Source organism: Colias eurytheme, chromosome 16, assembly GCF_061535395.1.
Source record: "Colias eurytheme isolate Ceu_HAF_F1 chromosome 16, ilColEury1 Martin Lab GWU primary, whole genome shotgun sequence".
Lineage (NCBI taxonomy): Eukaryota > Metazoa > Arthropoda > Insecta > Lepidoptera > Pieridae > Colias > Colias eurytheme.
In genome coordinates this window covers 1,242,286-1,256,434 of record NC_142995.1, presented here as the reverse complement: position 1 = coordinate 1,256,434, position 14,149 = coordinate 1,242,286, and the positions used below count along the sequence as shown (strand labels likewise).

Sequence of the window (14,149 nt, the reverse complement as noted above, 5' to 3'; positions counted from 1 at the left end):
AATAAAATTTGAAAAAGGAATGTTTCTTTTCAGAAAAATTTGCTATCCCTAGTATTTCAAGTACTTTCCATTCAGGGCACATCGAAAATTTCCACACTGTATATATACAAACAAATATACAGGGTGTCCCAAAAAGTAGTGATGAACGGAAGCTGGGAGGTAGAGGACCAAGAGGGCTATCCGAATCACCCCCATGTGTGTTATGCGATTTTTCGTATTTTCGGAGTTATTACATTTTTTTCAATTTTTCATCTATCGCCGAGTACGATGAGATTTTTATTTATGGTGACGTGAATTATTGCGCTAGATGCTTGTTTTTTTTTGTGTGCTAAGCTGAAAGATAGGCCAATTCAGTATGGTAACATTTACTATCGTTAGATCTTCGAATGGAATAAAAAAAAGAATTAAATGCCAAGAAAGATAAAATTACCCAGTATGTTCATAACTTCAAGGGCCCATAAAAAAATAAAATCACATAAAAAAGGTTTTCCATTTGGCTTTTAAAAACTTGCTCTATCGATCAGGTAGCCACCATAAAAATTTCATTTTATTATTCTGAAGGCTTCAATCGAAAAATTGAAATCTAAATGTGGTAAGTGCAAAATTTTTATTAACATGATGATCATTAAAACCAATAAATAGGTGTTTAATTACCAGAATTTTTTTAAATAGCCCCGCTGTTGCTCAGTGCAAGTGCGACATCACCGTAAAAAGTTGTCTTTTAATTGTCTGAATGCTTTTTTATCATTTTTAATGGTTTCTTCTGCTACTATGAATTTCCGGGTTATTTTGTCCAAATTGGGGCATTCTCTCAAGTAGCCGAGGTCTTTTTAGTATCCCCATTGAAAAAAAATCAATGGGGTTTATTCGAGGGACCGTGGAGGCCAGGCTTTAAAGCAGGCGTCACCGGCGCATGCGCAGGCTGCAACGACCAATCCATCTTTCAGGGTATTTTTGCCCTTTAGCCTGGCCTCCACGGTCTCCGGACATAAACCCTATTGAATTTTTTCCGTGGGGATACTACAAAGACGAGAGACTGCCACAATTTGGACGAAATAACCCGGAAATTCATAGTAGCAGAAGAAACCATTAAAAATGATAAAAGAGCATTCAGACATTAAAAAGACAACTTTTTACGGTGATGTCGCACTTGCATTGAGCAACAGCGGGGCTATTTAAAAAAAATTCATTTTTAAACACCTATTTATTGGTTTTAATAATCATCATGTTAATAAAAATTTTGCACTTACCACATTTAGATTTCAATTTTTCGATTGAAGCCTTCAGAATAATAAAATGAAATTTTTAGGGTAGCTACCTGATCGATAGAGCAAGTTTTTAAAAGCCAAATGGAAAACCTTTTTTATGTGATTTTATTTTTTTATGGGCCCTTGAAGTTATGAACATACTGGGTAATTTTATCTTTCATAGCATTTAATTCTTTTTTTTATTCCATTCGAAGATCTAACGATAGTAAATGTTACCATACTGAATTGGCCTATCTTTCAGCTTAGCACACAAAAAAAAACAAGCATCTAGCGCAATAATTCACGTCACCATAAATAAAAATCTCATCGTACTCGGCGATAGATGAAAAATTGAAAAAAAATGTAATAACTCCGAAAATACGAAAAATCGCATAACACACATGGGGGTGATTCGGATAGCCCTCTAAGTCCTCTACCTCCCAGCTTCAGTATATCACTACTTTTTGGGACACCCTGTATAAATATGCAAATATTGCTCGTTTAATGGTATAGGATAAGTAGTAAATTTATATATCAACAACATTCCTACGATAGCAAATAAAATCGAACTACTGATTTATTTATACTGTGGCATAATCACCCGCCTTCATAGGTCACCGGAGTTCATGCCGCGCCGGCTCCTGCGCAACGCGGGCGCGAGCCATCTCAGTGCCTAAAATGCCTAAACTTTCAGTACAAAGGGCTCTTAACTATATAGGTTAATTCTAGTTCCTGCTTCAATGTTTTTGTTCATATTACTTACTCTTCAAAATCCACGTATTTTTCGAAACTAGAAATTTTCAATCTAGATCGATACATTTTTACCGACTACAACCACTTAATTTCATCAAATCAACTACCTAGGTATACTTATAGGTTAAATTTCCAGTTTGTTAACTTCTTTCTTTTATTTATCTCCCTTACTTTTCGAATATTACCCATATTTAAGATCTTCCTAGATCCTTATAATTAATCTAAGGGCATCATTAAACACACACAAATCATCCTCTCCATCAAGTAACTCTATAATTAACTATATAGGTTACACATCCAGTATATTCATTACATGCCAATCGACGACCCACGCGCGACCGCTCTATTAAACTTTGTTTGAACTGCTTTCGCTCATTTGCGCTAGCTATTACGGGAACATCGCCAATAGGTTCTGTATTCATGCCTTTAATAATATTATATTTAAGTTTTAAGCCTTAGTAGTCTTGTTTCTTTGATCAAGATGATGTGTTCAAGTTTTACGAAATAATCTTAACGGATTTGAATTTTTGATGAAGATCACTTCTTCATTTAACACATTACAGCCTAAGTCTAGGTGTTTTTGAATTTATTAATTAATTAGACTGCACATAGACACACACATACGCACTGATTCCATTAATTACTTAGATATACTTTCGTACAATATGAAAATTTCATTATTAATTTGGTTACTTTGCATTATAAATCAATGTATGCCGTTTGCATCAGAATATTGAAAAATAGAGTGCTGTCATTAGTTCCTCTTTGATAGCACTAAGCAAACACTCGGAACATCATTCGCTAGAATTCATACCTTTAAAATTCTCCATTTTATTCGTACATTTCAACGATTTTAAACGTGTCTAGCTGCAGTCCCAATAAATCCAGTTTAAAAGACAGATGCCAATATTCAATATGAACATTGCTTTTACTAGTGTTATTCAACTAAAAGTAAAGTCTTGATTATTTAGTAAAATTCAGACTAGCTTTCCGTCCGCGGCTTCGCCCACGTTATCAAAGAAAAACTAGCATAGTTCCGTTTACGTAAGATTCCCGGAATAAAACCTATCCTTTGTCCTTTTTCAGGTCTTCATTTAATTATTCTATACCAAATTTCATTCAAATTGGTTCAGTATTTGAGGTGGGAAGAAGATACAGACCGAGTTACTTCCGCATTTATAATATTAGTTAGGATTAAATACATTAGTATTATTGTCTTTTTTAAAAAGGCATGAATATATTATGACATGATTAAAAAGAGCAACTATGGAGTTTCTTGCCGGTTCTTCTCCATAGATACAGCTGCTTTCCGAATCGGTGATAAATGTTAAAAATATGTAATGACGTTTCAAAAGTGCTTCTTGAATTAATTACTAAATGAATAAATAAATGTTTGAGTTTGAGTTTTGAGTTTGAGTTTTTAGTTTGAGTTTTGAGTTTGAGTTTAAGAAATAATCTTCCTCATTTCAATTCGTTGTTTTCTTAAAGTGGAATGGAAATATCAAAGAAACTGATGTTATACCAAGAACAACTACAGAGTTTCTTGCTTTTCCCTGTAGAAACTGCTTTCCAAACTGGTGGTAAATATTATCTATGTATTTTGATGATTCAAACGTGCTTCTAACAACTAGAATTACTTGCCAAAATTTCTCTGAAGAAACTGCTTTTCAAATTGCCACGAGCCACCGTTTCTTCGAAAAACCTTTTGTCCATCGATCTCGAATTTTTTTCCAAGTACCGGAACGATGGGAAATTTTAATATTTAATTTTAACCTAGCTTTCCGCCCGCGGCTTTGCCCGCTTTGTCTAAAACATAATAAATTATAAACCTTCCTCTTGAATCACTCTATCTATTAAAAAAAACCGCATCAAAATCCGTTCCGTAGTTTTAAAGATTTAAGCATACATAGGGACATAGGGACAGAGAAAGCGACTTTGTTTTATACTATGTAGTGATTGTATTTTGAACAATTTTACCAAATATCGGCTGGATAGAAATTTTGGTCGTGGTCGTCGACGTCGTTGGTAATGTGACCAAAACCTTAGGAAAACTAGCTTATATCAATTAGTATCGACACCGGATTTTATTCTTTAGTGTTTCTGCCATTTGTCTAGAGGCTCTGGTAATTAATAACGCATGTAGGGACTACTAAAGGAAGTGTATTTGAATATCTAACTGTTTGAGTTTGTGTTTACCTGATACTTACTTAAGCATGAATAATAGGACACGCAACCATATCCTAAAATGCGGTTTGTACTTCTGTTAACATTGTTACAGAAAGGGAAAGGTTCAACACGTGTATTGGGGTCATTGTATTTGATTATAACATCTTCAATTATCATTCTGTTTCACCACAGATCGAGTATTACCTAGTTTCCGCTAAGAAGAACACATTTGACATTAATCTATTGGAATTGCTAGCAGAGTCTTAGCAATTCCTTTTTTTGTAAGATGACCATTTTCTTCGTCATTTTACGACCTTGCAACAAAAAAATTCAAATAATTAGTTGTTTTTTCAACTGGTAAATGATTCATATGGCCTCTTTTTAACATTCGAATCAAAATTCATATGATCTAATTATGTTTCACCAAAAGTCACTTTTTAAGCCCCGTAGTTCAATCTCTACAATAATAAATTGTTATAATGATGATTCATTTAGATGTATCTCTGCTATTATAGCAAGTTTTCAATTTTATAACCGTTATTGGACGTCAATTCCTTTTCCAATGTTTCAACGTCACATAAAATCTCCTTTTCAAAACCAATCACCAAACGTATAAAAGATGCATCCAAGACATTTCATACGTCGAATCGGCTCCATTCCACTCGAACATTGATATCCTAAACCTATAAAAGATTGATAGGTATTCATATAAAACATTGCAAATACGTGTTATAAGAAATTGATTCTGAGTCAGTGATACATGCGTGAAATTGAAATGAGGATAGCTTACGAATCGCGGTGTGTATGATATGAACCTATTACTATAAAGTACGTACTCTTTTGTATTCGCGGAAAGAAATGTACGTGAAGCCATCTGTAAACTTTGCTATTGCAGCATATTTTATGATGTTTTATTTGACGGCATTGACATTGACATCCGACTTGAAGGATAATGCTGACATAGAGAGGGAGCGTAGAGCGTTGTCGGTCCGTGCGAACATGGTGGCCAGGAGGTTTGCTCGTTGTTCCACTGAAGTGAAATTAACACTATTCAGAGCATATTGCTCTAATTTCTACACGTGCAGCCTCTGGTATAACTATGGTCGTCGGGCATACAATGCTCTGCGTATTCAATATAACAACGCATTCAGAGCGCTGATGGGGCTGCCTCGCCACTGTAGCGCATCAGGGATGTTTGCTGAAGCTCGGGTAGATTGCTTTTATAGTATAATACGGAAGAGATGTACATCTCTGGTGCGCCGGGTGCGGGGCAGTACCAACACTGCTCTAAAAATGATCGCAGACAGATATGATTGTGTGTACTTGCACCATTGCGAGCAAGTACACACATCCTATATCAATAAAAATAAAGTGACATATAAGTGGTAAATTGTAAAATGATAATATTTAAATAATTAATGTAATGTACTAACAGAGTAATTAAGAAATTACTAACAAGTGGACCTATGATGTCTTATCAATAAATAAATTATTATTATTATGTATCTCATCCATAATACTCGGGTACCATCATAAGGAAGGTACCCGGTCCTTTGGAAGGCTTACGTGGGGACACGGATCCAACACGCAGAGGCCCTTTAGAGAACTTTACTGTGTTGTGGGACACCAGCCGCAGCCTGCCCATGACTGCACTATAGAGATACAGTCCTAGGCAGTCCGCGGCCGATGTAGGACTATTTCAAGATATGGAAAACAAAATAAACTGGGCTATGAAGTGGGATGTTAAATGGGCCGGTATTTGGGGACTATTGGAAACTATGGCACCTGCCTTTCTACTAAAAGAAAGTAAAAATATGTTGGCAGGTGGTGACTCGCCCTCTCACTGTATGGGCCCCCGAAATAAGTCGCTGCAATAGTGCGACAAGGGGGCAACATATTGCGAGCAGCTAAGGGTGGAGAGGCGTCCCTGGACTTTAAACTACGATCACGCGCTCCCTGAGGGTCCAGCATCACGTGCCCACTCGCCACTTACGATTCGCATCCACCCTTCGAGCTAAAAGCTCTCGCGACTCCACTCTGGCCGGCCGGTTAAGGAAAGCCAGAGGTGGGTCCTGTCCTCGTCAGGCTTCACTCCGACCGGCCGGTGAAGGCAAGCCGGAGATGAAGACAGGGGCCTCCCCCGGGAGCACTTGGTTCCCGCGGGGTCGCTACTCCCCGACACCCCGCCACAAGGTGTCCTGCGGGTTGACTGATTGCACGGGTGGAATATCTATTGTCACGTAAACAATAGATATCCCAACCGTGGGCGATGGGGTCGTCACATCCCTACGCCCTTATTATTATTATTATTAGTTTGCTACGAATTTTGCGAAGTAATTTTATGTCATGTAAGCGAATAATCTTTAGCTAGTTGTTACGCCTTGCTGTTTTTGTTTTTATTTGGATGAATATAAACTAGCGAAACATGAGAATGAATGAATTAATAAATTGGCTAATAACTTTGAAATGTTACACTAAAAAAAATATTTTTACACATATTTTCTCAAATAGAGTACAAAATACAATATATTTTTCAAGACAATAAAAAAGAGCCCTTGACTTGTGCATAATATTAAACGACTTACGAGTCAGGAAATTGCCAAAATGATGTTCCGTTTTTTATCCGGATATTAAGAAATTTTGAAAGTACCTATCTCGTCACTGCAATGGTACTGTTTTGATTTTATGACTTGGGGTTTATCTTCAATGTTCAGATCTTATACGACTTTGTAAGGAAATAAAAAAATATGGTTTGAGTTGTTCGTTGCCTCTTGTGTTAGTTAGAAATGTTTAAAAACGTAGCATAAATAATTTGATGATTATAGCATTTTAAATACTACCTAATAATTTTGTTTTCGTGAATACTCGTATTTATTTATCTTCTTATATATAAAATTCTCGTTAGTCTGCATACTCCTCCGAAACGGGTGGACCGATTCTCATGAAATTTTCTGTGCATATCGGGTAAGTCTGAGAATCGGCCAACATCTATTTTTCATATGTACCACGGGCGAAGCCGGGGCGGACCGCTAGTTTTTCTATATAATATTAGATTGATTCATCCGAAATTGTTTTGAAGATAATATTAATTTACAAATTAATTTATAATATTACTTCAGACTATTGATTAACCATTATTTCGTTAGAAAATAATGTACACCTAACAATGCTTGAATGCATTGACTGATAACTAGTAAAGTAATAATAAATATAAAAAAAGACGTGTAGCACTCGGGGACTGCCGCGGTAAAGCTATTGCATAGCGTGCCTTCAAGCCACACCTCCGCGCCCGTCGGAGTGGGGAGCGTGAGGTTTTTTTTCGTTACGGAATTTCTGGATTCGGTCCCCGCGCTCAAGGCCCGCGATAGAAGCTATGCAATAGCTTAAAAAGCTTATTACAGAAAGTTAAAATTAACTTAAACCTACTTGCCCTTAAAACCCTACCTGTCATAAAAATAACTCCACCGACCAAAATTTCATTGTGACCAACATTCCATACAAAAGCAACAATAAACAACCTAGAAAACTAAAACTAGACACATATTAGTAAAAACCTATCAAGATACCAGGTGGAGCCGTCAAGACCCTTTTCAAATAAAAATACGGCCATGACTTATGTCCTTTTCAACAAGGGCCTGGTACTAAAGTATTTTCCAAAGAAATAAGCCTCTTATAAAAGTACCCTTTATGTGTTGTATCTTATAATTTTTTATGAAAAATATTGTACAGAAATAGATTTTTATTTATTTATTTATTTATTTATTTAAATAGGTACACATCACAGCTGACAATTTGACTAATTATACACAAATTTAATCACATGTTGCGGTAAAATGCCAGCCAAATTGTATGTACACAGCACAATTGAGGATAAAAATAATTATTAAAAATTACATTATTTAGCACAATTCATAGATCAAGTAAAATATTTCTTTTTAAAATATACATGTCATTAAATACATTGAATCATCATAGTACAAATAAATACCTATCACATCAATATAGCTACAATATAATAAATCATTTTGGTTGAGTTCTGAAATCATCTAAGTTAAAAATTGTAGGGTAGCTGTAGAAAGTATTTTAATAGAGCTTCCTCAGTAAATAAGGCTTATTTATTTATATTGAGTGGATTCCTTTTTTTTGATAATGGTGAATTAATGTTTTCTAATTATTTATTACGTAGATAATTTATTTAATTACCTACTACGAAATATCATCATGATCAACAACGATAAACGTAGTTTATAATTCAGAGTTGGGTTAGTTTCCCAACTTCTAGATATTATTTTGTTGGGCTTATCTGACATTTAACACACACAAAACAATGAATAAAGTATTTAATAATAAATATATATATCAAAGTGTTGAAAAGGCTGACTTTAACAACAAGTCGTGAAATTGTCCATTATTTTCGTTATATTCGGGTTGTTTGCGGATAAAAATAAGCCAAAATATGTAAGCATTTAATATAAAAAGTTACAAGGCTAAAATTTGTCACAAAATCATGCATTTTTGAAGTGAAACTTCTTTTTCGGGGTTGGAAAAAAATTTAGTGTAACATTTTTTCGTTACGCGTGACATTTTTGCGTTACGCGCCATCTTTTTCTTATCCCTACCACGCGTGATTGTTGCATATATACAGTAAATTATTTTTCAAAAATAAGGTGATAAAGAAGTTTCACATCTTACGTGTGTACATTTTTTTTTTTTCATCATAGACTTATGTTTAAAAATGATTATTCATTGAATGTATATATTATTATCTTAGGATTATTATATTATGTTCGGTGAATTTTAACTAAACGCGTTATAATTTTATAAAGGTCTGCTAATCCAATAAGAGAAGATAAAATTAAGAAATTTTATGTGGGTTACACATGTTGCTGTAATAAAAATTGTTATAATAAGCGCTTCCCTGTCGACAATAAAAAAATACTTAACAAGCTTTGGTGACAATTCAATAATTTCATGACTATTAATGGGTGTTTTTTTGTTTTTTAAACTATAATATGTATTATTGTTTAGTATTTTCTTGTGTTTAATTTTACGCAAGTAGGAATTAAACATGTAGAAATTAAAGACTTTAACGGATTTTAAGCCCGATTAAAATCCGTAGGTAGTCTTTATTGTTATTTTACATCCTTCTCTTTTGACCAGCATATCCTGAAAGTAGACCATATGTATTAAATTTTTCTTCTTCCCCAGGAGATAAACTACGACTCCCCTCGCGGAGGGGTGTCCGTGATCACCGAGAAGGGAGAGATGACCACCTCCCACCTCCTGGTGCAGAAGGCGAGAGGCTCCGACTCAGGACGGTACACCTGCGCACCAGCCAACGCTAACCCTAGATCTGTTCTCGTCCATGTACTTAGTGGTAAGACTTGCTTTTTATCTTTTTAATTTTACCTATAGCGCTAAGGTTTTACATATGTTATATTCAATGCTACAAGAATGTTTGAAATTTTCCCAGTAGTTTCTGAGATTAACGCGTTTAAATAAACGAAAAAGTGTTCCAGCTTTATATTATTAGTACCGGTATAGGTCTTATAATATCCGGTAAATAATGTTCACATAAAATCTTGTTGTGAGCAAAGAATAGCAAAAATCATCTGTACATCGCTACATACTTTCGCATTTACCTACATAAGTAAATGAACAAATTATTCAGCCAAATACCGAGAAAGCAATCGACTTAGAAGAAAGAATCAACTTAATTTCAACCACAAATTAAATTTGAATTTCAAAAATATACTTTACAATAATAATATGATCACACAAAAGTATTATTTATTCAACACTAATTGTAATTACTTTTTCATGATACGTATCAAATCTTTCAATTGCAAAACTTTCAACTGGATCGTTCCCAAAAATGAACAGTAAATTGACGCGAATTTCATTTCGACGATGAACGCGTAACGAAACTTTCTGCCGATAAAAATTTTATAGTTTTTGTTTCCAAGTTGTTAAACTCACATGTAAAATGTTAGATTGGTTCTATAGTACTAGACATGTTTGTTTAATTTGGATAATTGTTTTAAACGAAGTTTTTTTATATAGGTTGTCATAGTACCTACTTAATATTTTATAGGCCGCTGTATTTTCTGATGAAATGGCAAATTTGAATATAGATCTATTGGAATAAGTCTTATATTCTTTGAAATAGTTTTGTTCGATTTTATAAGAATTTAAGCATGTGAAGATGAAGAATTTTATTCAAGACGACTTTTCGAGAAATTTATTTTTACTATTTTACACTTCAAACATTTAACATACCATTCCATATATGTAAAAAAAAATCAAACATATATAAGTAATACTAGTAGATATTTACAATTACCCCAAAAAAGCGAAGGTCACATGAAGGTGAAAACTTTCCTTGTTAACCTAAAAATCTTTACCCAGAAAAAGAAAATTACAATCCTAATTCCAATTTTTTCTATTCCCTAGGCATCCACGCAAAATATCCCTACTATTTCGACTATACCGTCGCATTTCTAAATTAATCATTCACAATATAGAATAACGAGCTCTAATTCCAGCTCTTAGGTGCATCTCTTATACATTAATCAATTTGCGTGATGAAAGCAAAGGGAAAATCCAATTGCTTTTGGGAGCACATACTATGTTCGCATTGAATCTCGCTTGCACGAGAATGGTTCCTTCCTAAAAGACCCATGATATAGTATTTCTGGTTTCTACATTCTACACGTTTAGGATAGTCAAAAGATTTGGTGGACTCGAAAGGTAAAGTTATTGTTGTATGTTTGTGTGTGTTGAAATGATTGGTTCTTTTTTTTCTTTCGAGAATAGGTTGTTAAACCATAGTAGCACGAAAAGATAGTAAAAAATTTTGAGACCTACTCCTGCCCTTTTTATTCCGCTTTTTGATAAAATAAGCTGTGCCAATTATAAGATATCTACGTTATATAAGTTTTAGATAATGAAAATATTTGAAACTCATATACCTGCCCTTTCTTGTTTAGTTTTAAATTTCCTTTTGGTAATAAGTTCAACCTATACAGCAATATAAGGTTTCACGAATTTCGGTTTTTTACTTACAGATGGCTCGTTTAATTTTATTTACTTACATTTATTCACGTGATTTATATATTTACTGCGAGGCAGTCTACCCTTCTAATTTTCAAATGCCAATTTATTTCAATTCAATCGTGGTTTTAATTCTCATTTTTTTAAACTATACTAATATTTTAAAGCTGAAGATTTTGTTTTTTGTTGTTTGATTGAATGCGCTAATCTCAGGAACTACTGGTCTGATTTGAAAAATTATTTCAGTGTTAGATGGTATATTTATAGAAAAAGGCTATCAATACACTAAGTCCAATAGAAGCGGAGCTTTGCTGGTAAAACAGCTACTAAAATATAAGACAAAACATCTGGTAGAGTTTCGTTAAAGATCCCAAAAAGTTTTCATTAGAAAAGAACTACATTTTAATACCTACTTACCTCATAAACGTACTTAAATTAACACGTACAGAATATTCTAAGTTTCCCTTTGTTTCAGGAGAGCACCCAGCAGCAATGCAGCATGGGGGTCAGTTGCGCCTGCAGTACCCGCTGTCGGCAGCCCTACTCAGCGTCATTGTAGCCCTTATGGGTTGCTAGTACTCAAATAAACTAATATTTTTAATTTTAGGGCTGGCACAATAGATCGAGACCATTTTTTTCTAGAGAAAATTGACATTGAAATATTAGCTTATTTTTCAGCCCTTTTGTATTTGGTTTTATTTTAGGATTAATATATAATTTAAAGCGTTTTATATAATCACAAAAAAAACTATTTGTAATATCTTCGCCATTTTAAAGTTAAGTATGATATGACAAATGAGTTTGTTCATTAATAAAAAAATAATCTTTAAAAATATCAATGTACGAATACTAAAAGGTAAATACATAATTTCATAAAATATAGTATTTAAGATGACTAAAGATTCAGAATTATTAAATTGGTACAGTATGTGTTGTATTTATTATACTTTCAGAACCACATAACTACGTTCATTAAAAGCAACCTTGAAACCTTTCAATTGGTCCTTCAAGCCGGATACGGCAAACGAAATACAATTACTAACAGTTTCAAAATCCGAAATGTATTAACCAATAACAACACACTTCAACACATCCCCAGACAATACCACAACATGACTAACAATCCAACTAATATATGTCATGTAAATTGAAGTTATCCCGTCACGAGATTTGTATTCCCTAGTCACTAGTTTTGCTTGCTACAATTTAGTCAATGTATTCTACAGATACGTTAGTCAATGTATCCTAGAGTAAAATTTTCAAGATTTAATTTTAATATACACGAAGTTCTAACTTCAAGAGAGTTGAAGATGAGATAAAATAAAATGTACAGGTCCGTTTGTTAGGTGGTTTGTAAAGTTAGGATCTCTGGGGATATTATACAAATAAGTACGACTTTGTTGGAAAGGTCGATGACACGTTTTGAGAAAAACAGGATTATTACAACTTGAATTTTATCTAAGGACTTTATTTTCGCCTTGAAAAGGTGAATTTTAAGTGACTTCTAAAAAAGGAAGAGGTTCTCAAATCGAGTGTATTTTTACCCCATAACTTTCGACTGGGTGATCCAATTTTGATGATTCTTTTTTTTAAGTTGCTAGTATTGTCATTTATTATATTTAGGGCTAATTTTTCAATCCTTGGTTAAAACTTATTCGACGAATAGCGTATTACAACCATTTCAAAAATGTGTTCTCATTACCCGTATTTGACAGTGTACAGGTGACATTTAATGTTATAGTGTTTAGTGTAATACTTACCCGTCCAGGAAAGTTTTAACCAAGATTGAAAAATCGGCCCTTATTCATTTAAATTGTGTCCAGTTCTGACCATTTGAAGGGAATTTATTTTTTTCTAATAAAGAACTATAGAATTTGTCATTTATTTGTCTTTTTATATATGTATAAGAGTTACAAATCTATCAGGCCAAGGCCACCTTTCTGTGAATGTGGCGTCACGCAGATGTCCCACTCTTATACGAATCGAGAGCTTTTCTGAGTCGGCTCTTGACATATTGTTCACAATTTTTATTTCTTATTGTAATATTTTAGGTCAAGTGATTACTGCGCTGTTTTTTGATGGAAGATAATATCCGAATGTGGCTTTCTTTCAAATGTTTATTTAGACATAAGTCCATTGCTCATATAAATCATTAGAATGTGGCTAGTCTGTGTTTTGGGCGTTTAAGTTCATTGTCTAGTAATAATAATTTAAGAAGATTATTTTATTTATAGTTTGCCCATTATAGTATATATAACCTTAAGTATATATTAATCTATTTCAAGCTTTAGTTAAAATAGTATTTGCAGAATCACAAACCAACATACATCGACACTATATAATTTCAAAAGTTTTAAAATTTAAATCATGATTTTTGAATATTACAAAATGGCGAAGATATTATTTAATTAAACAATTTATTTGAATGTGCATGGATGATGTTAATACATTTGTAAATAATAAATTAAGTTGTAGTGTAATTAATTTAAATTGTAATAAGCTATTGTATTGACGAATGGAATTTGTTGAATTTAGAATTATTATCGTAGATAATGATTCTAATCCTACACATTGTAAAGTCTCTTATGAGACTCGGGTCGGACCAAATAAAAGGAGCGTGTGTGCTGAGTACACGTGTCAGAAATGAAACTTCTTTGGTATAAGATTCAAGATACCAAAATAGTCGCTTTACTCTATGACGTGACGGTAATGCCATGACGCGACCTTGAAATTTTGCTCTCAGCGCACTTAAGGAAGCTTTTCTTCAAAATGTTTTTTTTTTTTATTATTTTTTGAAAGACATGAATAAGGAAACAACAAAGTTACTTTCCTGGAAGATAAAATATTAAATAACTTCTTCGGACGTGTCAAATCATCCATTCCATTGGACAAAAAATGAAATAAAATCCAGTTAAGATTTGCCTTCAATC

At 33.6% G+C, this 14,149-nt stretch overlaps 1 protein-coding gene across 2 annotated transcripts in view; it reads left to right on the top strand.

Annotated features, from left to right (window-relative positions):
* Positions 1-11,936, top strand: part of LOC149901553 (zwei Ig domain protein zig-8-like) — a 165,677-nt gene extending 153,741 nt beyond the window's left edge. The window contains exons 8-9 of one of the 2 annotated variants that reach the window (XM_090111205.1): positions 9,375-9,543; positions 11,698-11,936. In XM_090111205.1, coding sequence (XP_089967331.1) covers positions 9,375-9,543; positions 11,698-11,795 — 267 coding nt within the window. In that variant the 3' untranslated portion in view covers positions 11,796-11,936. Of the gene's footprint in view, positions 1-9,374; positions 9,544-11,694 lie in introns of both variants that reach the window. The other variant, XM_090111204.1, reaches the window with a different exon arrangement.
* The last annotated feature ends 2,213 nt before the right edge of the window (positions 11,937-14,149 follow it).